Source organism: Panthera onca, chromosome F2 (assembly GCF_046562875.1).
Source record: "Panthera onca isolate mPanOnc1 chromosome F2, mPanOnc1 haplotype 2, whole genome shotgun sequence".
Lineage (NCBI taxonomy): Eukaryota > Metazoa > Chordata > Mammalia > Carnivora > Felidae > Panthera > Panthera onca.
Window position 1 is genome coordinate 708,311 of NC_138356.1, and position 27,035 is coordinate 735,345.

Below are 27,035 nucleotides of genomic sequence, written 5' to 3' on the forward strand. Positions count from 1 at the left end.
CTAAATGTCTGGTACAATTCCCCAGGGAAGCCATCTGGTCCTGGACTCTTATTTGTTGGGAGATTTTTGATGACTGATTCAATTTCTTTGCTGGTTATGGGTCTGTTCAAGCTTTCTATTTCTTCCTGTTTGAGTTTTGGAAGTGTGTGGGTGCTTAGGAATTTGTCCATTTCTTCCAGGTTGTCCAGATTGTTGGCATATAATTTTTCATAGTATTCCCTGATAATTGCTTGTATTTCTGAGGGATTGGTTGTAACAATTCCATTTTCATTCATGATTTTATCTATTTGGGTCATCTCCCTTTTCTTTTTGAGAAGTCTGGCTAGAGGTTTATCAATTTTGTTTATGTTTTCAAAAAACCAACTCTTGGTTTCATTGATCTGCTCTACGGGTTTTTCTAGATTCTATATTGTTTATTTCTGCTCTGATCTTTATTATTTTTCTTCTTCTGCTGGGTTTGGGGTGCCTTTGCTGTGCTGCTTCTATTTCCTTTATGTGTGCTGTTAGATTTTGTATTTGGGATTTTTCTTGTTTCTTGAGATAGGCCTGGACTGCAATATATTTTCCTCTCAGGACTGCCTTCGCTGCATCCCAAAGCGTTTGGATTGCTGTATTTTCATTTTCATTTGTTTCCATACATTTTTTAGTTTCTTCTCTAATTGCCTGGTTGACCCATTCATTCTTTAGTAGGGTGTTCTTTAACCTCCATGCTTTTGGAGGTTTTCCAGACTTTTTCCTGTGGTTGATTTCAAGTTTCATAGCATTGTGGTCAGAAAGTGTGCATGGTATGATCTCAATCCTTTTATACTTATGAAGGGCTGCTTTGTGACCCAGTATGTGATCTATCTTGGAGAATGTTCCATGTGCACTCGAGAAGAAAGTATATTCTGTTGCTTTGGGATGCAGAGTTCTAAATATAACTATCAAGTCCATCTGATCCAATGTGTCATTCAGGGCCCGTGTTTCTTTATTGACCATGTGTCTAGATGATCTATCCATTGTTATAAGTGGGGTATTAAAGTCCCCTGCAGTTATCACATTCTTATCAATAAGGTTGCTTATGTTTGTGATTGTTTTATATATTTGGGGGCTCCCATATTCGGCACATAGACATTTATAATTGTTAGCTCTTCCTGATGAATAGACCTGGTAATTATTATACAATACCCTTCTTCATCTCTTATTATAGCCTTTAATATAAAGTCTAGTTTGTCTGTAGAAGTATGGCTACTCCAGCTTTCTTTTGACTTCCAGTAGCATGATAGATAGTTCTCCATCCCCTCACTTTCAGATCTGAAGGTGTCCTCAGGTCTAACATGAGTCTCTTGTAGACAGCAAATAATTGGGTCTTGTTTTTTCATCCATTCGAATACCCTGTGTCTTTTAGTTGGAGCATTCAGTCCATTTACATTCAGTGTTATTATGAAAGATAAGGGTTTAGAGTCATTGTGATGCCTGTAGGTTTCATGCTTATAGTGATGTCTCTGGTACTTTGTGGTCCTTGCAACATTTCACTCACAGAATCCCCCTTAGGATCTCTTGTAGGGCTGGTTTAGTGGTGATGAACTCCTTCAGCTTTTGTTTTTTTGGGAAGACCTTTATCTCTCCTTCTATTCTGAATGACAGACTTGCTGGATAAAAGATTCTCAACTGATATTTTTTTTTTCTGTTCATCACATTGAAGATTTCCTGCCATTCCTTTCTGGCCTCCCAAGTTTCAGTAGATAGGTGTCTTATGGGTCTCCCTTTATATGTTAGACTAGTTTATCCCTAGCTGCTTTCAGAATTCTCTCTTTATCCTTGTATTTTGCCAGTTTCACTATGATATGTCACGCAGAAGATAGATTCAAGTTATGTCTGAAGGGAGTTATCTCTGCCTCTTGGATTTCAATGCCTTTTTCCTTCCCCAGATCAGGGAAGTTCTCAGCTATGATTTGTTCAAGTACACCTTCAGCCCCTTTCTCTCTTTTTCTTCTGGAATTCCTATGATACGGATATTGTTCTGTTTGTATCACTTAGTTCTCTAATTCTCCCCTCATACTCCTGGATTTTTCTTATTTTTTTCACAGGTTCCTCTTTTTCCATGATTTTATCTTCTAATTCACCTATTCTCTCCTCTGCCTCTTCAATCCAAGCCGTGGTTGTCTCCATTTTATTTTGCAGCTCATTTATAGCATTTTTTAGCTCCTCCTGTTTCTTAGTCCCTTGATCTCTGTAGCAATAGATTCTCTGCTGTCCTCCATACTTTTTTCAAGCCCAGTGATTAATTTTATGACCATTATTCTAAATTCTTGTTCCATTATATTGCTTAAATTGGTTTTGATCAATTTGTTAGCTGCCGCTACTTCCTGGAGTTTCTTTTGAGGAGAATTCTTCCGTTTCGTCATTTTGGGTAGTCCCTGAGGTGACTCCAAACTGCAGGCACTTCCCCTGTGCTGCTTGGAGTAACTTGTGTTGGTGGGTGGGGCCACATCCCGATGTCTGTCCCCAGCTCACCGCTGGGGCTATAGTCAGACTGATGTGTACCTTACCTTCCCCTCTCCATGGGGCAGGACTCACTGTGGAGTGGTGTGGCCCCTGTCTGGCCTATTTGCACATTGCCAGGCTTGAGGTGCTGCTTCAGTGGGATCTGGCGTATCAGCCAGGGTGGATCCGCAAGGTGCACTGAGGCGGGAGGGGCAGACCTAACTAGCTTTGCTATAGGTGGTCCTCTACGGGAGGGGCCCTGCAGCATGGGGAGGGAGGCAGGCCTGTCGGAGGGATGGATCCATAGAAGCACAGCATTGGGTGTTTGCACGGTGCAAGCAAGTTCAGTGAGGGGAACTGGTTCCCTTTGGAATTTCGGCTGGGGGATGGGGGAAGGAGATTGTGCTTGCCAGCGCCTTTGTTCCCCCGCCAAGCTGATCTCTGTCTCCCAGGGCTCAACAACTCTCCCTCCTGGCGTCCCCTCTCCCTCCCCGCTCACGGAGGGCAGGGCTGTTGACTTTTAACATTCCAGATGTTAAGTCCCACTGGCTGTCAGAACTCACGCAGCCTGGCCCCTCCACCTTTGCAAGTCAGACTTGGGGGCTCTGCCTTGCCAGGTGGGCTGCCCCTCCACCACCCTGGCTCCCTCCCGCCAGTCTGAGTAGCACACACCGCCTCTCCGCCCTTCCTACCCTCTTCCGTGGGCCTCTTGTCTACGCTTGGCTCTGGAGAGTCTGTTCTGCTAGTCTTCTGGCGGTTTTCTGGGTTATTTAGATAGATGTGGGTGGAATCTAAGCAATCAGCAGGGAGGTGAGCCCAGTGTCTTCCTCCGCCGCCATCTTCCCAGAACCCCAATCCAACTGAATCATTTGAGAGCCAAAGTCACAAACAGACTGAAAGTGAAAGAGTGGAAAAATATGTTCCATGCACTAGTAACCAACAGAAAGCTGACATGGCTACTAATATCGGAAAATAGACTTGAAGTCAAAACCTGTGAGAAGAGACCCAAAAAAGCATACTATATGTCAGTAAAAAGGTCAATCCATCAAAATCATTAAGATACACACACCAAAAAGCAATCCCCCTCCCCCAATATGAAGCAAACACTGACAGAATTGAAGGGAGTAACAGACCTACAATAACAGTTGGTGACCTCAAGACCCCAATTTCAACAATGGAGAGACAGAACATCTAGGCAGAATAATAAGGAAATTGAAGACTTGAACAGCACTATAAACCAACTAGACCTAACAGACATATAGAACACTCCACCCATAAAAAGAAGAATGCACGTTCCTCTAAGCAGGCATGGAGTATTCTCTAGGACAGATCACATGTTAGGCACCAAAGAAATCTAAGTAAACTGAAAAAGATGGAAATCTTACAAAGTATCTTCTCTGACAAAAATGCAATGAAGCTAGAAATCAATAAATAAGGAAGAATAGAAAATTCCGAATATTTGGAAATTAACACACTCTTAAAACAGTGAGTTAAAAAGGAAATCACAAGGGAAATTAGAAAATAGCTCAAGACAAATGAAAACAAAAACACAATACACCAAAACACAATAGTCACATTTCACACCTAGGTTAAAAAAGAAAGATTGCAAATGAATAACCAAAGTCCACACCTTAAGGAACCTAAAAAAAAAAAAAAAAAAAGCAAACAAAACCCAAAGCTACTAAATGAAGGAAATAATAAAGATTAAAGCACAGATAGAGTATAGAAAAATAACAGAGAACCAACAAAACCAAAAGTTGGGGCTTTGAAGATGTCAAAGAAATTCATACACCCTTTAGACTAAGGGAAAAAATACATAAATAACTAAAATCAGAAATGGAGAAAGTTGAGGATACTATGAATCTTACAAATATAAAAATACTAACATGTCAGATAATGTAATTCAAAAGGGCAAATTCCTAGAAACATATAAATTATCAAAATTGACTCAAGAAGAAATAGAAAATCTGAACAGACCTATTATCTGACAGGATTGAACTAGCATAAAAAACCTCCCAACAGAGACATGAAACCATAAAACTCCCAGAAAAAAATAGGCAGTAATCTCTTTGACATGTCACAGAAACATTTTTCTAAATGTCTCCAGAGGCAAAGAAAACAAAAGCAAAAATAAACTGTTGGGAAAACATCAAAATAAAAAGCTTTGCACAGCAAAGGAAACTATCAACATAAGGAAAAGACAACCTACTGAATGGGAGAAGATATTTGCAAATGATATACCCAATAAGGGGTTAATATCCAAAATATATAAAGAACTCCTACAACTCAACACCAAAAAACCCCAAGTAATCCAATTAAAAATGGGCAGGGATGCCTACGTGGCTCAGTTGGTTAAGTGTATGACTCTTGATTTCGGTTCAGGTCATATCTCACGGTTCCTGAGTTTGCCCAATGTCGGGCTCTGTGCTGACACTGTGGAGCCTGCTTAGTATTCTCGCCTTCTCCTTCTCTCTCTCTCTCTCTCTGCCCCTCCCCAACTCACACATACTCTCTTTCTCAAAATAATAAACATTTTTAAAAAATGGGCAGAGGACCTGAATAGACATTTTTCCAAAAAAGACTTAAGTATGGACAACAGACACATGAAAAGATGCTCAACATCACTAATCATCATGGAAATGCAAATCAAAACCACAATGAGATATAACCTCACACCTGTCAGGACAGCGAAAATAAAAACACAAGAAACAAGTGTTGGTGAGGATGTAGAGGAAAAGGATCCTTTGTGTACTGTTGGTGGGAGTGCAAACTGGTCTAGCCACTGTGGAAAAACAGTATGGAGTTTCCTCAAAAATTTAAAAATAGAACTACCCTATGATCCTGTAATTCCACTACTTGTATGTACCTAAAGAAGACAAAAACATTAATTTGGAAGTATATATACACCCCTATGTTTATTGCAGCATTCTTACAATAGCCAAAATACGGAAGCAGCCCAAGTGTCCATAGATTGATGAATGGATAAAGAAGACGTGGTGTATATACAATGGAATATTACTCAGTTGTAAAAAAAAGAACAAAATCTTGCCATTTGCAACAACATGGATGGACCTAGAGGGTAAAATGCTAAGTGAAGTCAGTCAGAGAAAGAGAAATACCATATAATTTCACTCATATGTGGAATTTAAGAAAACAAAGAAAAAAGGCAAATAAAAAACCAGACTCTTAAATACAGAGAACTGGTGGTTGCCAGAGGGGATGGGATTGGGGGGAGGGTAAAACAGACAAAGGGGATCAAGAATACACTTATCTTAATGAGCACTCAGAAAGTACAGAATTGTACACCTGAAACTAATATAACGTATTGTATTCAATTTAAAAAAAAGAAAAAGAAAGAAAGAAAACCAAGACAAAAATAAATACAAAAAAAATCTCCCAACAAAGAGAAGGCCAGCACCTAGATGACTTCACTGGTGAATTCTACAAAACACGTACAAAAGAATTAATACCAACCCTGCTCAAACTCTTCTAGGAGATATCACAGAAGGGAAAACTTCCTAACTCATTCATCAGAGACCAGTATCTCTTATGAACTCTGATGCAAAAATCCTCAACAAATTACCAGCGAACAGAACCCAACAGCATATCAAAAGGCTTACTCACCATGGCCAAGAAGGACTTATCCCAGCAATGCTGAGATGTTTCAACATCTAAATATCAATCATTCTAATACACATTCATAGACAAGAAAAAACAGGTCCAACTCCATTAATGCAAAAAACAAAAAAACACTGACAAAACAACACTATTTGATGATGAAAACCTCAGCAAACTAAGAACAGAAAGGAACTTTGTCAATATGATAAAGGGACATTTATGTAAATGTCCCACAGCTAACACAGTACTCAATGGTGAAAGATGAAAATGTTCCCCTTAAGATCAGGAACAAGAGAAGGATGCTCATTATTCAACATTATACTGGATGTTCTAGCCAGAGTAATTAGGCAAGAAAAAAGAAAGAAAAACACTCAAATTGCAAAAGAAGTTAAACTATATCTATTATCAGAGGACACGATCCTATGTAGAGAAAATCCCCCAAATATTCATATTGATATTGTTCATATTTCCTTATAATAGGACAGATGTCTTCTTTTATTTCCTGGTTTCCAAACCAAATATCTTTATTCAGCAAAAACCATAGGGTTGAAGTCTGGAGATGAGGTATGGGTTAGACATGTAGTCTCCTGTGTGTAATGAGGTCCTTTACCATCCTCAGTGGTTGTGCAAGTGTCTCTGAATACTATATACAGTAACTTTTTACCACATTCTCATGGGTTCAGATATAATTTGAAGCAGACAGCTATGAAACTGGACTCATCTTGCAACAATGAACTTTTACTGGTATGAAAGTAGTCCTTAAAAAACAGAATTTCTCATAACATGGGAATCTAGTTAATGAGTATATCTCACATCATCAGGACTCAAGCAAATATTATGGTTAATTAGTTGTTACAGAAAACAATATATTATAATCAACTCAGCACCAAGGTAGGTTTGTTTTGGTTGTTTTTGTGCTTAGCAAAAAATATTTACTAGATCAGGTGTATACTGGATTTTTCACACACGTGATCACTTATTTTTCTTTAGAGATGAAATTTCTTTAGTTGAATCTGACACCATTTGTTGAAAACATAATGGTTTATTAAAAAAAATTTTTTTTAATGTTTATTTATTTTTGAGACAGGCAGAGACAGAGTGTGAGCAGGGGAGGGGAAGAGAGACAGGGAGACAGAATCCAAAGTAGGCTCCAGGCTCTGAGCTGTCAGCGCAGAGCCCTACGTGGGGCTCGAACTCACAAACCAGAGATCATACCCTGAGCCGAAGTTGGATGCTTAACTGACTGAGCCACCCAGGTGCCCCCATAATGGTTTATTTTTAATGACGTAATGCATTCAAGCTGTATTTATTAGAGTGACTTTGTCAAGTACATTTTATACATGAACATGTTGTTTTTGAAACTGCCTGAGAGCTATATATATAGCTATATAACGAGAGTTTCCAAATATAAATGTTTAAAGAAATAGTAACAAAAAGCTAAGAGCCAACCTGAAAACAGTTCAGGGGTTTGCCGGATTAGAGGAGGGGCAGTGATTCTATGAAGGAAAGAAAGCCATTTTTGTTTCATAATTTGATCTTGCTGTTTTAAAATGCATGTTCCCTGGGGTGCCTGGGTGGCTCAGTCGGTTGAGCGTCCGACTTCAGCTCGAGTCATGATCTCACGGTCCATGAGTTCAAGGCCCGAGTCGGGCTCTGTGCTGACAGCTCAGAGCCTAGAGCTGCTTTGGATTCTGTGTCTCCCTCTCTCCCTGCCCCTCCCCTGCTCATACTCTGTCTCTCTCTCTCAAAAATAAATAAACATTAAAAAATTTTTAAAAAAATAAAGTGCATGTTTTCTCTCCAAATAAGGAATTCATTTCCAATAGGGATTTCTTTTTTCCCCTACGACTGAAATGCTCTGTGCTACCCCATCATCACACTTGCAATTTCTGAAGCTACTGGATGCAAAGCACATTCATCTATCTTCCTGTTGTGGATCAGGGTAGCAAAAGTGAGTGCTAAGACCAATGTTTTTCTCTCTCCTAAATACTTTCTCTTCTAGAGAACAATTCTATCATAAAATGTCTAAGTTAGAAGAGAATAAAATGAGAAAAAAATCTAGAAAAATATCGTAAAATATCAAATGAAATCATTTCTAAATATTATAAGCCATATCATTCCTTATTATTCCTGTATTGCTAATATAATGTAACATCGTATCATAAAATCTTAGTGATGAAGTCTTCTGGGTGTTACTTCCAATGCGCCAAATTACTAATGACAACACTGCATGGGATGTTCATACTTAAACCATTTATTAAGATAGCTGGTTTATCTAAGTCATAGCACTTGTAATATGCTATATTCTTGATTTAATACTTATACAAGCTTAGATATGTTTTTCTATTATAATTCTAGTCTTTGTTTATAATCTAATCATTCATTTATACCAATATTCACTTATTCATCATCTTGATTAAACTCCTGCTACGAGACTTTACCACTAAATAGATTTCTTTAGTGCATCAGGAAAATCAGCACATTGATTGCTGTAGGTGAGAGTTGAGATTCTTTAAACACTTTTCATGCTTTTTATCCACTGACTCCCATAGTCTTCACATCCAGGGCTCCCATCCTATCCAAGTTCTGCCAAGGATATTGGGGTCCGTTGCTTGGTCAATCAAGCACTTCACTTGAGCCTCTTCTGACAGTCCACTCTCTGGTTGTTGGGCACGGATGTTGTGATCTTTGTTCCCTCGTGCTACAGCCACATAATCTGCAAAGGCAAGTACGTTCTCATGGCCCAGGAGGAGCTCATCACTGGAAAAAAGATTAAACAAACTCAAAATCATGAACCATGCATTATTTTTCCTTTGTTGCCTTCATTCCTAGCTATCCTATCCAAACGTTTCCTCTCATCACTTATAGAACATTTTCTGTGGTTTATGATCTTGAAATCAAGAGACTGGATTTGTAGGAACACAGAACACAAATAATGTTGCTATTAATATTTGTCTACAGGTGCCTGGCTGGCTCAGTTTGTAGGGCACGTGACTCTTGATCTCAGGGTCATGACTTTGAGTCCCATGTGGGGCACAGAGATTATTTAAAAAAAAAAATAAACAAAGCTCATCTACTAAAAAATCCTAAAAGAAATAAATATATATCTATATATGTAAACATCTGACTGCAAGTTTCTGTGTAAATGTATACTTTCATTTCTCTTTGGTGTGTGCATAAGACTGGACTGAAATTACAAGCCCAAATGGTGATTCTATATTTAACTTTCTGAGGAAATGCCAGACTGTTCGTAGCAGCTGCACCATTTAACATTCCCATCAGCAACATACAAGGGCTCCAAATTCTCCACGTTTCCCAACACATGTTATATTCCACTTTTTTATTATAGCCATTCTAGTTGGTCTGAAGTGGTACCTCACCTGCATTTCCCTCATAACTAATAATGTCAGGCATCGTTCCATATGCTTATTGGCCATTTGTACACCTTCTTTACAGAAATGCCTGCTCAAATCCTTTGGTCATTTTTTAAAGGGGTTGTTTGTCTTTTTATTGAGTTGTAAGAGTTTTTTTTAATGTATTCTAGATACAAGTCCTGTATCAGCTGTGACTTTCAAATACTTCCTCCCATTCTGTGGGTTGTCTTTTTACTTTACTTTCTTGATGGTATCCTGTGAAGCACAAAACTTAAATTCTGATATGAATTTACCTATTTTTTTTTCTTTTTTTTGCTGTGCTTTTTGGTGTTATACTTAAGAATGACAAAAGTCATTGCCAAATCAGGTCATGAAGATCTACCCCTGTGCTTCTGAGTCTTTTATAGTTTTAGCTCTTACATTTAGGTCTCTGATCTATTCTGCATTAATTTTTGTGTATCGTGTGGGATAGGAATCAACTTTGGTTCCTCTGCCAGAGCCATTTGTTGGAAAGACCACTGGTACCCCTGTCAAAAAAACAACTGACCATAGATTGCCAGCTACTATTACTTAATTGTAAAGTCCAGCTTTTATCCCTGTTGTGAAACATCTCTATAAATTTCTATTTGCTTTAGACCTCAATAAGAAAAATTTTCTTTTACGTTTATTTGAGACAGACACAGAGAGAGAGAGAGAGAGAGAGAGAGAGAGAGAGAGAGAGAGAGAGAGAGGGAGGGAGAGCGAGCATGCATGCACGTGTGACTGGGGAGGGGCAGAGAGGAGAGAATCCCAAACAGGCTTCGAGCTGTCAGTGCAGAGCCTGATGCACTCACGAACCATGAGATCATGACTGGAGACAAAATCAAGAGTCGGATGCTTAAGTGAGCCACCCAGGCGTCCCAACAAGAACATTTTTGAAGCTAACCTAAAGGCTAACTCAATTTGGATTCTTGCCAACAATGTGGATTCTCCACACCTGTGTGCTGTGCCAACCCAGATCATATTTTCTCCCAAAAAGGACAAAAGCAATTTTAAAATCTAAATCTCCTCTTACATACTAATATTATTGTAATTGCCTAAAAATGCTCCTGCTGTTCTTCACATTGGTACTGGTTATTCCAGGCACCGACTTGAAGCCTGAAGACTGTGCCAAGAGGGCAGAGGCCAAGTACACAGGCTTCAGAGATACAGACCCTGCCCGGCCTTGCAGAAGTTCACCTCCTTAAGCCATGCTTTTTTCATAAAGCCATGCTTTATATGTTAGTCATTCTTTAGTAAATAGTAGCATGTTGGTGTTTTGTTCACAAATAACCATCTTACCAAGTAATAACTGCCGGATTAGCACCTGCTAACTTTCTCTTAGCATAATGTATTTTCTGGCGGGGATACCAATTCTTTTCAGTTACGTTTACTTCTTGAATCCATGATCCTCCTTTTTTTAGCATTTTCTGTTCAAAATTCTAAAGGAAAAGAACATGATGTTCTCTGCTTATTATAACAGTATATATGATCACATTAAAACACTGAACCAGTAATGATTTTAAAATAAATATCTATAACTAGGGGGAGCTTTATAACTTTTTATACACATTCTAATAGTAGTAATACAAATAACAGGGACAACGACATCCCTATCAAGGAGGCCATCACTAAGCTTCATTCTTTTGGGGCTTACTATTTATGAAAGCATCATGTATCTTTATAATCAAGGAAGACTTCACATGAAACAGATTTTAAGCTAAATGTTGTCTCAGAAATCAGACCTAAATCACCAATAGGTCTACATTAACTCCTCATTAGAAATACACTCATTTGAAACAACAGTTTTCTCCAAATGAAGATTATGTCTCTTATCTGGTTTACAGGTCAACTGACCCCAAATGTTAACTTTAAGAAATACTGCACAACACAATGTAAATATTTTAATAAACAAAATTTGATACATTTCCAACATATGACAGGAGATGCCAGATCAGTCACTGGTATGTTGTAATGAAAGTAAAAAGAACAAATAACCCTACTTTCCAGTCGAAGGAAGGTTCCTTTACAAACACGTCCATGGTGTTGATAAGCAGGTCTGAGTGTGAGCGGAAGGCTCTCAGTGCATGCACCATGACACTGCACATAATACCTGCTTCTTTCATTGGTAACATCAGATTGATAAATTGGCGAGTCAGACGAAAAGGCATCAACTCAGGGACAGGCAGAAACTAAGGAGGGAAAAACATGGACAAGAAGGAGGACATATGAACTAGAAACCTCAGGGAAAAGGCACAGAGCATCTTCTCATAGTTATTGTTCACAGTGAGAAATGATATCGGCTGCACAGATGTGAACCCACTGCGCCCAAGGGTACCCAACACAATCATCTTTGCACAAACCTGTGTGTGTATGTAGGACCACACAGCCTGCAGGGATTTATAAGTGCAGCTGAAAATATTCAGGGTTTAATGTCAGAGAAAAGATTTGTATCACATCTTGTGCAAGACATTTTGATTATGGGGCTTCATAAAACCTTATAGTCTTCCCTTTTAATAGGAACACATTTTATTCTTGGCTCTAGTTATATAACTCATCACACCTTTTTTTGTTGTTTATATTCTTTTTTCTTTTCAAATTTTTATTTAAATTCTAGTTGGTTAATATAGAGTACAATATTGGTTTCAGGAGTAGAATTTAGTGATTCATCACTTATATACAACACCCAGTGCTCATAACAAATGCCCTCCCATCTAGCCCATCTCCCACCCACCTCCTTCCATCAACCCTCAATTTGTTCTGTCTTTTAGAGTCTCTTATGGTTTGCTTCCCTCTTTATTTTCCCCCTCACATACGTTCATCTGTTTTATTTCTTAAATTCCACAAATGAGCATCATCATACCTTCTATAACCTGTCTGAACAAGGCCAAAACAAAGTTGAGATTATCCTTTATTCTGCAAGAATGTCAAATTTAATGACCATGACAAATCAATCTAATTGATTTAAAATCTATCCATTTCCAGAAGGTCCTAGGACTATGGTTCTAAATCAGGCAAGAACAATGAGAGCAAAGTGAGCATACCTGAGTAGCTGATCCAAATGCATGTCCAAAGTCGATTCCAATCATTTCGCCTGTCTCCATGCTTACCATGAAATTGTTCAGATGTCTGTCTCCAATGCCCAGAATCCAGTGGCTAATGCACAGAAGAGCATGAGAGCTGGCAAAGTGGGAGCGGAGTGCCAGGAAGGCCTCAGGGCCTGTGCTCATCTTTAGAAAGGCCCGCCTGGGGGAGGGAGACATGATCTCTGTAGTCTCTGCTACACCACCAGCTAGTTTGTAAAGTCAGAAGGATACTTACTTTAAGAGATCAGCTGGCACTTTACTTTCCCTTCTTCTAAAAGATGTGACTGTTTCAGTACGACTAGCTGCCCTATGATTTAATAATAGGAAATACCTAATTAGAACAAATTCCTATGACTTGAAATTTAAAATTTGAAGTAATTTACACTGAAGCTCAAATATCAAACAGCTAGATTTTGATGATCTCTCGGAAGCAAAACGTGCTAAGAAACAAAAGTAAATACACAACTTTAAGAAGAATGAACTAGTCACTAAAAAGGAAAATCAAAACAAAACTTACTTAAACATCGACACGTAAGCGCCCACATCATGTTTCCCAGACATCTTTGCCAGCCATTCTCTATAGTCATGTGGTGGTGCTCTGGGATCACTAACAAGTAGGAAAAAGGGAACCAGCAGCAGGAAGATATTTAGCATTGTAATGATTCAGAGGCAAAGATCATCAAGAATTAATTGAAAAATAGTGAAAAGGCAGGGAAATAAATATGACTTTCAATCACATTTAATATTAACACTGAACGAATGTTACTCTGGATCTAGAATCTCAATATATCATCATTTATTCTTAGTTACTCTGAAAGAGACAAAAGCTATTTCCTATGCAAAAATTCAGGCACAAAGTGATCAGATACAATAAACTTCCCACCTCACATAGAGAGGAACAAGATGAATTAAATGTAAGTGCTAATAATCCAGGCATACAGTTCTAAAAATCTGGTAGTGGAAGAGAGCCTTAACAATAAGGCTCTTTTTGGCTTGCCACACTCTTTTGTCGCCATTTCCAGTATGCAGATACAAACAAAATCAATATTAAATACAATAAGGTATTTTCTTTTTTTTTATTATTATTTTTTAAAAATGTTTATTTATTTTTAAGAGACAGAGAGACAGAGTGCGAGCGGGGAAGAGGCAGAGAGAGAGAGAGAGGGAGATACAGAATCTGAAGCAGGCTCCAAGCTCTGATCTGTCAGCACAGAGCCCGATGCGGGGCTCGAACCCACCAGCTGTGAGATCATGACCTGAGCCAAAGTCGGACGCTTAACTGACTGAGCCACCCAGATGCCCCCCCTCTTTTTTAATGTTTATTTTTGAGACAGAAAGAGAGAAAGATAGAGTGTGAGCTGGGGAGGGGCAAAGAGAGACAGAGACACAGAATTTGAAGCAGGTTCCAGGCTCTGCCCTGTCAGCACAGAGGCGGACATGGACCTCAAACCCACGAACTGTGAGATCATGACCTGAGTCAAAGTCGGATACTTTACCGACTGAGCCACCCAGGTGCCCCAATATGGTATTTTGTTAAATGACAATGGTTTTGAATTGAATTTACAAAGCTGTTTTCAGTAATGTTTCACAGGCAAAACGCAGTATTGGGCTGTTGGAAACGTTTTTTGCACGTTCAGTCACTTTGGGGTTGTGTCAAAAGCTTTAAGTTTTCCTAAAAAGAAATCTGAAGATAGAACTATATCATATGTTACTTAGAAGTTCAATCACTTAAGGTGAATCTTTTCTGAGTTACTACTAAGTTAATTTCACAACAGAGCTCTCCATTTCAATCTAAATTCTCTCCTAGTTTCAAATGGGATGTTTAGGCCGGGAAATGGCAACATATAAATTAAGAAAAAAAATAGCAACGATTTTACTAGTAGAGGGCAGAAGCACCTTGTTTTACAAAGGCAGTGGGAGGCGCGCCTGGGTGGCTCAGTCAGTTAAGCATCCAACTTCGGCTCAGGTCATGATCTCATGGTCTGTGGGTTTGAGCCCTGTGTTGGGCTTTTGCTGACAGCTCAGATATATATATATATTTGAAGAGTACTTTAAACTCCATTGATACCTATGTTTACCTTATGTATTTTACATTACTATCCCATCTTAGAAATGGAGGCATGGGACCAAGGGAAAGGCAAGTCACTTTTTCAAGAGTCCTACTACGTGTTAGGACCACTGTCAGTTGGCACTGGAGTGAGATGTGGGCTGCCTGACCCCGGAAAGTACTGTCCATCAGTTTCCCTGTCTCCCAGGGAAGGCAGAAACAACTATGGGCAAAGGACTCAAATGACTGGAATTAAAAGTTCGTGAACAAAGCCTATGTAACAACAGCAAGAGTATGAATAAGAATATGCTTAATTGCACACAAATCATTTCTGACTGATGAGAATATTGCTCCTATGTAAATACTTTCAGGGCAGAATAGGGTATAATGAAGAGAAATGGCCCAGATTTATGGCTGTTTCCTCTTCCTTCATCGTACAGCTAGTCACCAAAACTTGTCAACTCCTTCAAAATGTCTTTCAATGTGGTCCTTTTTATTCTTCACAGAAATAAAAACACCCAATCCTTTGTGATTAAAAAACATGTGTTCATTGTAGGCAATTTGGAAAATATGAAAGGATAAAGAAAAATAAAAAGCACCAGTATCATAACCTAGAATTACTCACTAATAATTCTAGCTAGCCCACTTGCATGCTGGGCAGCCTAGGACTAGTTACATAACCTCTCTGGGCCTCAACGTCCTTATCTGAACAGAGGTGTTAACAAAAACTTGTAGGTTTTTGTAAGAAAGAAATGACTTCATACACATTAAGAACTTAGAATACTGCCTAGAATGCAGAAAATTTTTAATTAAATGTTAGCTGCTAATCTTATTATTTATTTCCTTCGAGTTTTTTGTTGTTGTTTGCAAAGCTAATACTTTGGTTCACTGTGGTAAAACGCACACAACTACTGTTTGGAACCTTCTGCTCCCTTTAGTTTATTCACCCAGCCAGAGGCAGAGTAAACAACTGGCCAAGGTATAGCTCAGAGGCCCAGTTGAAAAGGTGCCCAGGGGCACCTGGGTGGCTCAGTGGGTTAAGTGTCTGACTCTTGATTTTGGTTCAGGTCATGATCTCACAGTTTGTGAGCTCAAGCCCCGCACTGGGCTCTGTGCTGACAGAGCAGAGCCTGCTTGGGATTCTCTCTCTCCCTCTCTCTCTCTGCCCCTCCCCTGCTCTCACTCTATCTCTCTCTCAAAAAATAAATTAAACAAAAAAAAAATCACATAAATAAATAAGGGGCCCAGAAATGACACTGGAAACACGAGGTAGAGGAAACGTGATCTAAAACAACGTTACTCCGAGGTATTATGACTGGGGAGTAACAGGCTTGCAGGACATAAGTACCCGGGGAAGGGCTGAAGAAGGAGTATTGGGGCTCTAAGTCACCTTGTATAAGCTGCTTTCTCCTCTTGTGACATGTGACTCAAAAGAAGGTCCTTCAAGGTAAAAGTATTTTCAATCCACTCAATTAGTCCTAATCTGAAAAGGAGAATGAACAGTTTATGAACACAAACCCAAACTGTTCTTTCCAGTCCTGCAGAAGCAAAAGCAGAACAGATTTCTTCACGTCAGTTCTTCACTTACCTTCTCCACATTAAGTCTGAAAAGCAGAGGTTTACAAGTGCTTATTATTCTGTTTAGCTCTTTGTGAACACTAAATAAAACACTGAATTGTCAGTTGACTTTCAAGCCCAGCTCTGTAACCTTAAATGGGGATTGGGCTGAGTGCCAGAATTTCCATTCATGTAAGTCTGTTCTAGAATGACCATGTGCATTGGTCCCACCTGGAGGTCATGGGTATGACACGGTAGGTCTTCAGCTGCATGTTTCTTTGGCTACAGGCTGCATCCTGAGAAAGGAGGACATTCATGACCTCGAAGAGCTGCTCAATCCGCTGGTCCTGGCGCAGGTCTTCACCCCCCTTGACAAGGAAGGGGTACTCTTTCTCATCATGGCCTCGGATGATGATGCGCTTCGGTTTTCTGATAGAAGCCATTACTTTTACCTTTAAGATTTATTAAAATATTTTAGGTGCAGTCTAAAAAACTGACAAAACAACCGATCATATTATCAAAAGAGGAAAAGTAAGGCTGGTTGATACTCATTCCTCAAAAAGAGACCTCTCTTTGAAGACAGAGTCAAGCGACAGAAAAATAACAGAATCTAGGACCAGCAAAAGATGTGTTACCTGTTCAAGCCCTACTGCTGTGCCTCCGGAAACTTCATATTCCTTGCTACATTTAATTGCTTATAAATGTGGATATCCTTAATAATGAGCAAAATGTACACATGTTAACTTCCTAAAATTACTTAACCTAACCCCACATATATTTTATAGAAGATACATACATACACATGCATACACACAGTTTATGTTTTGAGTTTGTTACATTCTTAAATATGACAGATGTTGACACATCAAAACATTATATTAAGAAATTCAGTAGACTGTTGGAAAGGCGAGGAGAGAATATGGCGGCGTAGGAGGACGCTCACCACGTCCTGCTGATCACTTAGATTCCACCCACATCTGCCTAAATAACCCAGAAAACCGCCAGAAGACTAGCAGAACGGAGTCTCCAGAGCCAGGCGCAAACAAGAGGCCCACGGAAGAGGGTAGGAAGGGCGGCGAGGCGGTGCACACTACACGGACTGGCGGGAGGGAGCCGGGGCAGAGGGGCAGTCCGCTGGCCAAGCAGAGACCCCGAGTCTGGCTGGCAAAAGCGGAGGGGCCGGATAGAGTGTGTTCCGACAGCAAGCAGGACTTAACATCTGGGAGGTTATAAGCTAACAGCTCTGCTCGGAGAACAGGAGGGCTGGAGGACAATGGGAGGGAGAGTTGATAAGCCCCGGACGACAGAGCTCAGCTTGGCGGGGAACAAAGGCGCTCGCCAGCGCCATCTCCCTCACCCATCCCCCAGCCAAAACCCCAAAGGGAACCAGTTCCCGCCAGGGAACTTGCTTGGACCGCGCAAACACCCAACGCTGTGCTTCTGCGGAGCCAACCCTCCGGAGGGTCTGACTCCCTCCCAGTGCCGCAGGGCCCCTCCTGAAACAGATCTCTGAAGGAAAAGCGAGCTGAGCCTCCCCCTCCCGCCCCTGTGCACCTTGCCAGTCCACCTCAGCTAATACGCCAGATCCCCAGCACCACAAGCCTGGCAGTGTGCAAGTAGCCCAGACGGGCCACGCCACCCCACAGTGAATCCTGCCCCTAGGAGAGGGGAAGAGAAGGTACACACCAGTCTGACTGTGGCCCCAGTGGTGGGCTGGGGGCAGACATCGGGTCTGACTATGGCACCGCCCACCAACACAAGGTATTCAAGACAGCACAGGGGAAGTGCCCCGCAGTCCTGCACCACTCCAGGGACTATCCAAAATGAGGAAACGGAAGAATTCCCCTCAAAAGAATCTCCAGTTAATAACGACAGCTAACGAACTGATCAAAAACAATTTAAACAATATAACAGAAAGTGAATTTAGAATAATAGTCATAAAATTAATCGCTGGGCTTGAAAACAGTATAAAGGACAGCAGAGAATCTATTGCTACGGAGATCAAGGGACTAAGGAACAGCCAGGAGGAGCTAAAAAATGCTATAAATGAGCTGCAAAATAAAATGGAGACCACCACGGCTCAGATTGAAGAGGCAGAGGAGAGAAGAGGGGAACTAGAAGATAAAATTATGGAAAAAGAGGAAGCTGAGAAAAAGAGATAAAAAAAATCCAGGAGTATGAAGGGAAAATTAGAGAACTAAGTGATGCACTAAAGAGAAATAATCTACGCATAATTGGTATCCCAGAGGAGGAAGAGAGAGGGAAAGGTGCTGAAGGGGTACTTGAAGAAATAATAGCTGAGAACTTCCCTGATCTGGGGAAGGAAAAAGGCATTGAAATCCAAGAGGCACAGAGAACTCCCTTCAGATGTCACTTGAATCGATCTTCTGCACGACATATCATAGTGAAACTGGCAACATACAAGGATAAAGAGAAAATTCTGAAAGCAGCTAGGGATAAACGTGCTCTAACATATAAAGGGAGACCGATAAGATTCATGACGGATCTCTCTACTGAAACTTGGCAGGCCAGAAAGGAATGGCAGGAAATCTTCAATGTGATGAACAGAAAAAATATGTAGCCGAGAATCCTCTATCCAGCAAGTCTGTCATTTAGAATAGAAGGAGAGATAAAGGTCTTCCCAAACAAACAAAAACTGAAGGAATCTGTCACCACGAAACCAGCCCTACAAGAGATCCTAAGGGGGATCCTGTGAGATAAACTACCAGAGACATCCTACAAGCATGAAACCTACAGACATCACAATGACTCTAAACCCATATCTTTCTATAATAACACTGAACGTCAATGGACTAAATGCGCCAACCAAAAGACACAGGGTATCAGAATGGATAAAAAAACAAGACCCATCTATTTGCTGTCTACAAGAGACTCATTTTAGACCTGAGGACACCTTCAGATTGAGAGTGAGGGGATGGAGTACTATTTATCATGCTACTGGAAGTCAAAAGAAAGCTGGAGTAGCCATACTTATATCAGACAAACTAGACTTTAAATTAAAGGCTGTAACAAGAGATGAAGAAGGGCATTATATAATAATTACAGGGTCTATCCATCAGGAAGAGCTAACAATTATAAATGTCTATGCGCCGAATACAGGAGCCCCCAAATATATAAAACAATTACTCACAAACGTAAGCAACCTTATTGATCAGAATGTGGTAATTGCAGGGGACTTTAACACTCCACTTACAGAAATGGATAAATCATCTGGACACACGGTCAATAAAGAAACAAGGGCCCTGAATGATACATTGGATCAGATGGACTTGACAGATATATTTAGAATTCTGCATCCCAAAGCAACAGAATATACTTTCTTCTCGAGTGCACATGGAACATTCTCCAAGATAGATCACATACTGGGTCACAAAGCAGCCCTTCGTAAGTATACAAGAACTGAGATAATACCATGCACACTTTCTGACCACAATGCTATGAAGATTGAAATCAACCACAGGAAAAAGTCTGGAAAACCTCCAAAAGCATGGAGGTTAAAGAACACCCTACTAAAGAATGAGTGGGTCAACCAGGCAATTAGAGAAGGAATTAAAAAATATATGGAAACAAATGAAAATGAAAATACAACAATCCAAACGCTTTGGGATGCAGCGAAGGCAGTCCTGAGAGGAAAATACATCGCAATCCAGGCCTATCTCAAGAAACAAGAAAAATCCCAAATACAAAATCTAACAGCACACATAAAGGAAATAGAAGCAGCACAGCAAAAACAGCCTAAACCCAACAGAAGAGAAATAATAAAGATTCAAGCAGAAATAAACAATTATAGAATCTAAAAAAACTGTAGAGCAGATCAATGAAACCAAGAGTTGGTTTTTTGAAAAAATAAACAAAATTGATAAACCTCTAGCCAGGCTTCTCAAAACGAAAAGGGAGATGACCCAAATAGATAAAATCATGAATGAAAATGGAATTATTACAACCAATCCCTCAGACATACAAGCAATTATCAGGGAATACTATGAAAAATTATATGCCAACAAACTGGACAACCTGGAAGAAATGGACAAATTCCTAAACACCCACACGCTTCCAAAACTCAATCAGGAGGAAATAGAAAGCTTGAACAGATCCATAACCAGAGAAGAAATTGAATCAGTCATCAAAAATCTCCCTACAAATAAGAGTCCAGGACCAGATGGCTTCCCAGGGGAGTTCTACCAGACATTTAAAGCAGAGATAATACCTATCCTTCTCAAGCTGTTCCAAAAAATAGAAAGGGAAGGAAAACTTCCAGACTCATTCTATGAAGCCAGTATTACTTTGATTCCTAAACCAGACAGAGAGCCAGTAAAAAAAGAGAACTACAGGCCAATATCCCTGATGAATATGGATGCAAAAATTCTCAATAAGATACTAGCAAACCGAATTCAACAGCATACAAAAAGAATTATTCACTATGATCAAGTGGGATTCATTCCTGGGCTGCAGGGCTGGTTCAACATTCGCAAATCAATCAATGTGATACATCACATTAATAAAAGAAAAGATAAGAACTATATGATCATGTCAATTGATGCAGAAAAAGCATTTGACAAAATTCAGCATCCTTTCTTAATAAAAACCGTCGAGAAAGTCGGGATAGAAGGAACATACTTAAACATCATAAAAGCCATTTATAAAAAGCCCACAGTTAATATCATCCTCAATGGGGAAAAACTGAAACTGAGAGCTTTTTCCCTGAGACCAGGAACACGACAGGGATGTCCACTCTCACCACTGTTGTTTAACATAGTGTTGCAAGTTCTAGCATCAGCAATCAGACAACAAAAGGAAATCAAAGGCATCAAAATTGGCAAAGATAAAGTTAAGCTTTCACTTTTTGCAGATGATATGATATTCCACATGGAAAATCCGATAGACTCCACCAAAAGTCTGCTAGAACTGATACATGAATTCAGCAAAGTTGCAGGATAAAAAATCAATGTACAGAAATCAGTTGCATTCTTATACACTAATAATGAAGCAACAGAAAGACAAATAAAGAAACTGATCCCATTCACAATTGCATTGCACCAAGAAGCATAAAATACCTAGGGATAAATCTAACCAAAGATGTAAAAGATCTGTATGCTGAAAACTATAGAAAGCTTATGAAGGAAATTGAAGATACAAAGAAATGGGAAAACATTCTGTGCTCATGGATGGGAAGAATAAATATTGTCAAAATGTCAATACTACCCAAAGCTATCTACATTGTAGTATCTACAATACTACCCAAAGCTATCTACCCAAAGCTATATCCAATGCAATCCCAATCAAAATTGCACCAGCATTCTTCTCGAGACTAGAACAAGCAATCCTAAAATTCATATGGAACCACAAAAGGCCCCGAATAGCCAAAGTAATTTTGAAGAAGACCAAAGCGGGAGGCATCACAATCCCAGATTTTAGCCTCTACTACAAAGCTGTAATCATCAAGACAGCATGGTATTGGCACAAAAACAGACACACAGACCAATGGAATAGAATAGAAACCCCAGAACTAGACCCACAAACGTAGGGACAACTAATCTTTGACAAAGCAGGAAAGAACATCCAATGGAAAAAAGACAGTCTCTTCAACAAATGGTGCTGGCGCCAGTCAGAGTGGCCAAAATGAACAAATCAGGAGACTATAGATGCTGGAGAGGATGTGGAGAAATGGGAACCCTCTTGCACTGTTGGTGGGAATGCAAATTGGTGCAGCCACTCTGGACAACAGTGTGGAGGTTCCTCAAAAAATTAAAAATAGATGTACCCTATGACCCAGCAGTAGCACTGCTAGGAATTTACCCAACGGATACAGGAGTGCTGATGCATAAGGGCACTTGTACCCCAATGTTTATAGCAGCACTCTCAACAATAGCCAAATTGTGGAAAGAGCCTAAATGTCCATCAACTGATGAATGGATAAAGAAATTGTGGTTTATATACACAATGGAGTACTACGTGGCAATAAGAAAGAATGAAATATGGCCCTTTGTAGCAACATGGATGGAACTGGAGAGTGTTATGCTAAGTGAAATAAGCCATACAGAGAAAGACAGATACCATATGTTTTCACTCTTATGTGGATCCTGAGAAACGTAACAGAAACCCATGGGGGAGGGGAAGGAAAGAAAAAAAGAGGTTAGAGTGGGAGAGAGCCAAAGCATAAGAGACTGTTAAAAACAGAACAAACTGAGGGTTGATGGGGGGTGGGAGGGAGGGGAGGGTGGGTGATGGGTATTGAGGAGGGCACCTTTTGGGATGAGCACTGGGTGTTGTATGGAAACCAATTTGACAATAAATTTCATATATTGAAAAAAAAAAAAAAGAAATTCAGCAAATAATAGGATCAATAATAGGATCAGAAAACTGCATTTGAAACCAAGGTGGGAAACTGTCTTTTGTTTGGTAAAGACAAATACATCATTCTCATACCTGAAGAACTAAATACCACAGTTGCAATCCACACACTGGTACCTACCCGCTCATCAAACCCGGTGATTCGTGCATGGTATTCTGGCACTGGCTTTCCTTTGCCATCATACTGACCTAAGACAAACCATAGAAGCTTTCTTTAGGTACAGTTTGTTACAGAACCCTGTATTTTAACACATACCTGTTGATCTAATTTTAAAAAGTTATACAATAAAATTTTTTACTGAAAGTTGTCATTTAAAAAAATCTGACTTTTTAAAAATAATGCTATTATTTTTCGATTTGACTAATGGAAGTTAGCTTCCTAATTAATGGAGGAGACTCCTAATTCAAAGTAATTATAGATTCTCCTAATGACAAAAAAGTATGGCAAAATTTTAAATTCTTAATAAATTTATTAAATTCTTAAAAAAAAAAAGGTAACTATCAAGATCCTAATATTACTATTTTAGAAATCAAAAGTCCTTGCTACCCTACTATTCTCCTTAGAGTCCAGTTTTGTCACCCTAAGGGTTAACTCACCAGGAATCTCCAGCTCATTTCTCAAGAATTCTACTTTGAAATCACTCATCCAGGGTGAACATTCTTTCAGATTCCCAGGTGGCTTTGAGTCTCTGTACATTTTAGATAGTAGTGAGTTGGTAATGTCGGTGAAGTCACGAAGTTTCATTCCAGGTAGCTTAGAACCTCCTTTTCCAAAGTATTTATCAAATTCTTTTCCAAAAGCCTGAAATTAATAATTTACCTTAAATATTAATGTTTAAACTTTGAGGAAGGTTCTAGGCTTATGTTTATAACAAGTATCCAATTATTTAGGCTTTTTTCTATTTTTAAGGTTTATAGTTTTGCTTTCCTTGAATGTTTCAATACTCTAAACATGAGAAGCCTGTCTTTTGTTTGTTTCTTTGTGTTCCTCTGAAAAGACAGAAAGGCGTCAGTGGGGACTTACAGTCATAAATTCTAATCATAAATTCTAATAAGGGCTTAAAAACCTTTCAACCTCTTTGTGTTCATTATCTAGTTACTGGTCTACATCGTTATGACAAGAAGAATACTTAGGAATGAGGTACTGAGGCGCCTGGGTGGCTCAGTTGGTTAAGCGCCAGACTTCAGCTCAGATCATGATCTCACAGCTGATGAGTTTGAGTCCCGCATCAGGCTATGTGCTGACAGCTCAGAGCCTGGAGCCTGCTTCCAATTCTGTCTCCCTCTCCCACTGTCCCTCCCCCACCCACACTCTGTCTCTCTCTCTCAAAAATAAATAAATATTTTTAAAAATGAAGGAATGAGGTACTAAATAGAGTAATTCAATCAAAATGAAAAGCCCATGATTCTTCATCACAGCTGAAGAACAAAAGATAAAAATACTCCTTTCCTTAATAAGGGTTTTTCAAGCCATTATTCTGGATCATAAACCAGTACAAACATTTAGATAATTTATATTTCTAAAAGCAATAATTGTAAGTCCTTTATCTTGGAACCTAACAAATATTTCTTTGTATTAGTCTCTAATTGTATAGTCTCTATATTTTTGATACAAAATAAAAAAAACAAAAACAAAACTCAAGAGTATCATTAATAGTGACTTAATAATAGTCATCAAGATTTACCTACTCGTCTTTAATTAGAAATTTTTTACAAAATTTCAAACTCACCCCAAAACACAAATCTGGTATAAATGAAATATTTGCTCTATTTTAAGACAATCCATTATAGTAAAATTGACATCTATAAAACAAACTTATTCTTTAATCTGTAAATAGATTAAAAGTATAGAAACAATCTGCAATTCTTAGAATACATGGAAAGATTATCTATTTCCAAACATAATCAGTACCAGCAACATATGTGAATGGCATAATGCCCTCTGAAGTGAAATTCTGTTTTGACAGATCATTATTTTAATCAATTAGTGCAAATCGTATGCTGATTTGGTATGAAGCATAAAGTTCTAGATTGGTTTTCCAAGGTACTAGAAATCAACCTCAAAACAAGTATCATGCCTGGTAGGAATAATCGAGGTTCATTTCTGCCGCTATGATACGCTCCCTGGGTTAGAGTTGGCAGAAGCTGTGCTCAGCAGCAGCTGGGAAGAAGTGGTCCACCCTAACAGATTTCCAGCGTAAAGCCTTCCCAGCACACAGGGAAAAGTGGCCATGAATTCAAGGGATAACACACAGTCTTCACTGGGGACACAGGTGATAAACAGGGTCAGACATTCTCACACTGAGGAGACAGACAGGCAGCAAACTGGGGTGAGGGCAGGGGTCACAGCACCCTGAGAGCAGGGCAGATGGGGGAAGGCTGCAGAAGGACGGTACTGCTGAAACGAAGTCTTCTCCCAGGTGATGGATCGGTTCCGCTATGCTGGGGGACCTGGTGTCAGTTGCCATTCTGCCATTCTCCTCATTTGACACTGGGCGAGTCTCTGTTTTTCAGATCTAGCTTCTCTGTGTAGAACAAGGCATGAAGAAGTACAGTCTGCAAGTCAAAGCCCACTGCCTGTTTTTATAAACAAAGTTTCATTGGAATCCTGGCAACGATATCCTTTCAGTCACGTACCGTCCAGGGCTGCTTTTGTACTAGGACGGCAGATTTGAGTACTTGCAACATGAGCCTGGAATGGCCCGAAAGCGCAACATCCGGACCTTGACAGAAAATGCACGCAGACTACCGGCTTAAGACAAAACCAACACAAACCCTTTTCCAAACCTAGGATTCTACAATCCTATAAATTTCATTAACGCCAGTACACCGATTGTAAGTAAAGTATGTATACTTTCTGTTATGAGGCCCTTGCATATTCAATACTGTGAGATGAGACAGACGTCATACAATGTGGAGCCTAATATATGTCACAATATGGAATATAGAGAAGTTAGGGTTTTACCTTCACTTTCAGGATACATCCCTGGGCACATTCAGGCAACAGACAGTCCTGTACGTTCCCACATTCACACCATTAACTAAAACTACCCTAAGTAGGAAGTACCCACCAAAATCTATCTCTACTTACCAAAACTATATCAATTATTCACCTAATTCAAGATGCCAGTTTCACGTCAGGCAGTATTTAGTAGGCGGAAAGAAAAATCCCTGTCCCCAAGTCTAAATGAGGAGGCATAAATTAAAGAAAGAATTAAATATGGTTTCCCACTCCTGAGGATCTCCCCAGAAGAACCCATACACAGATACTCACAGCAGCAGTATTTATAACAGCTAAGACGTGGAAATACTCCAAATGTGCATCAGCTGACAAAAGGATAAAGAAAACGTGGCAGGCCCTAACAGTGCAATAGCATACAGCAATAAAAAGGAATGAAGTCCTGACACATGCTGTAGCACGGATGAACTCTGAAAACATTATGCTGAGTGAAGGAAGCCAGTCACATACTGTAAGATTCCATTTATACAAAATGTCCAAAAGAGGCAATCCACAGAAACAGAAGGCACTTCGGTGGTTGCCTGGGAGTGGAAGCAGCGGGTGGGGGTGGGGGATTGGGAGCACCTGCTAACAGGTATGGGCTTTCTTTTTGGGGTGATGAAAATGTTCAAAAATGTGGTGATATTTACACAATTCTGAGTATAACAAAACTACAGTATTGTACCCTTTTGCTTTTTAAAGTTTATTTATTTTGAGAGACAGAGCGTGCATGAGAGTTGGGGAGGGGCAGAGAGAGAGAGGGAGAAAGAGAGAATCTCAGGCAATCTCCACAACGTCAGTGTGGAGCCTGATGGGGGGCTCGAACTCACAAACCATAAGATCATGACCGGAGTTGAAGTCAGATGCTTAACTGACCGAACCACCCAGGCGCCCCTTCAGTATTATACACTTTAAATAGATGGATTATAGGGTGTGTGAATTATATCTTAATAAAGCAGTTACTTAAAAAAACACTAGGGGTGCCTCAGTTGGTTAAACATCTGGCTCTTGGTTTCAGCTCAGGTCGTGATCTTGCAGTTTCATGGGTTCGAGTCCCTCATTGGGCTATATGCCGACAGTGCGGAGCCTGCTTATGATATTCTCTCTCTCTCTCTCTCTCTCTCTCTCTGTCCCTTACCCACTAATGCTGTCTCTCCCTCTCAAAATAAACTTTAAAAAAAATGTCCTTAATAAATAAATAAATAAACAAATAAATAAATAAATAAATAAATAAAAAATAAAAAGATTCTCCTTTGCACTAGAGACTGAAACTGAGAACTCTGGCAGTATGAGTCCCAGGACTTCTCCACATGCTCTTAAAGTTTACTAAACAAAAGTAATTTGACCAAAGTTACAACAAAAATCAGTGTGATTAATGCTAACAAAGGTGTACATAAGGTGTGTTACACAACAGAGAAGGAGTATCTAATTCTCGTCCAGGAAGGAGGTTCAGGGAAGGCTCTACAGAAGAAATGATGCGTACGTCAAGCCTCAAGAGT

The 27,035-nt window shown here is 39.6% G+C and overlaps 1 protein-coding gene across 2 annotated transcripts in view; it reads right to left on the reverse strand.

Moving 5' to 3' along the window:
• Positions 1-8,315: 8,315 nt before the first annotated feature.
• PRKDC (protein kinase, DNA-activated, catalytic subunit) overlaps positions 8,316-27,035 on the reverse strand; it is a 214,317-nt gene continuing 195,597 nt past the window's right edge. For both annotated transcript variants that reach the window (XM_078441702.2, XM_078441703.2), the window contains 10 exons: positions 23,136-23,340; positions 22,660-22,727; positions 16,398-16,618; positions 16,000-16,092; positions 13,080-13,169; positions 12,798-12,869; positions 12,521-12,722; positions 11,480-11,668; positions 10,779-10,918; positions 8,316-8,844 (listed from right to left, as the gene is read on the reverse strand). In XM_078441702.2, coding sequence (XP_078297828.2) covers positions 8,640-8,844; positions 10,779-10,918; positions 11,480-11,668; positions 12,521-12,722; positions 12,798-12,869; positions 13,080-13,169; positions 16,000-16,092; positions 16,398-16,618; positions 22,660-22,727; positions 23,136-23,340 — 1,485 coding nt within the window. In that variant the 3' untranslated portion in view covers positions 8,316-8,639. The remainder of the gene's footprint in view (positions 8,845-10,778; positions 10,919-11,479; positions 11,669-12,520; positions 12,723-12,797; positions 12,870-13,079; positions 13,170-15,999; positions 16,093-16,397; positions 16,619-22,659; positions 22,728-23,135; positions 23,341-27,035) is intronic.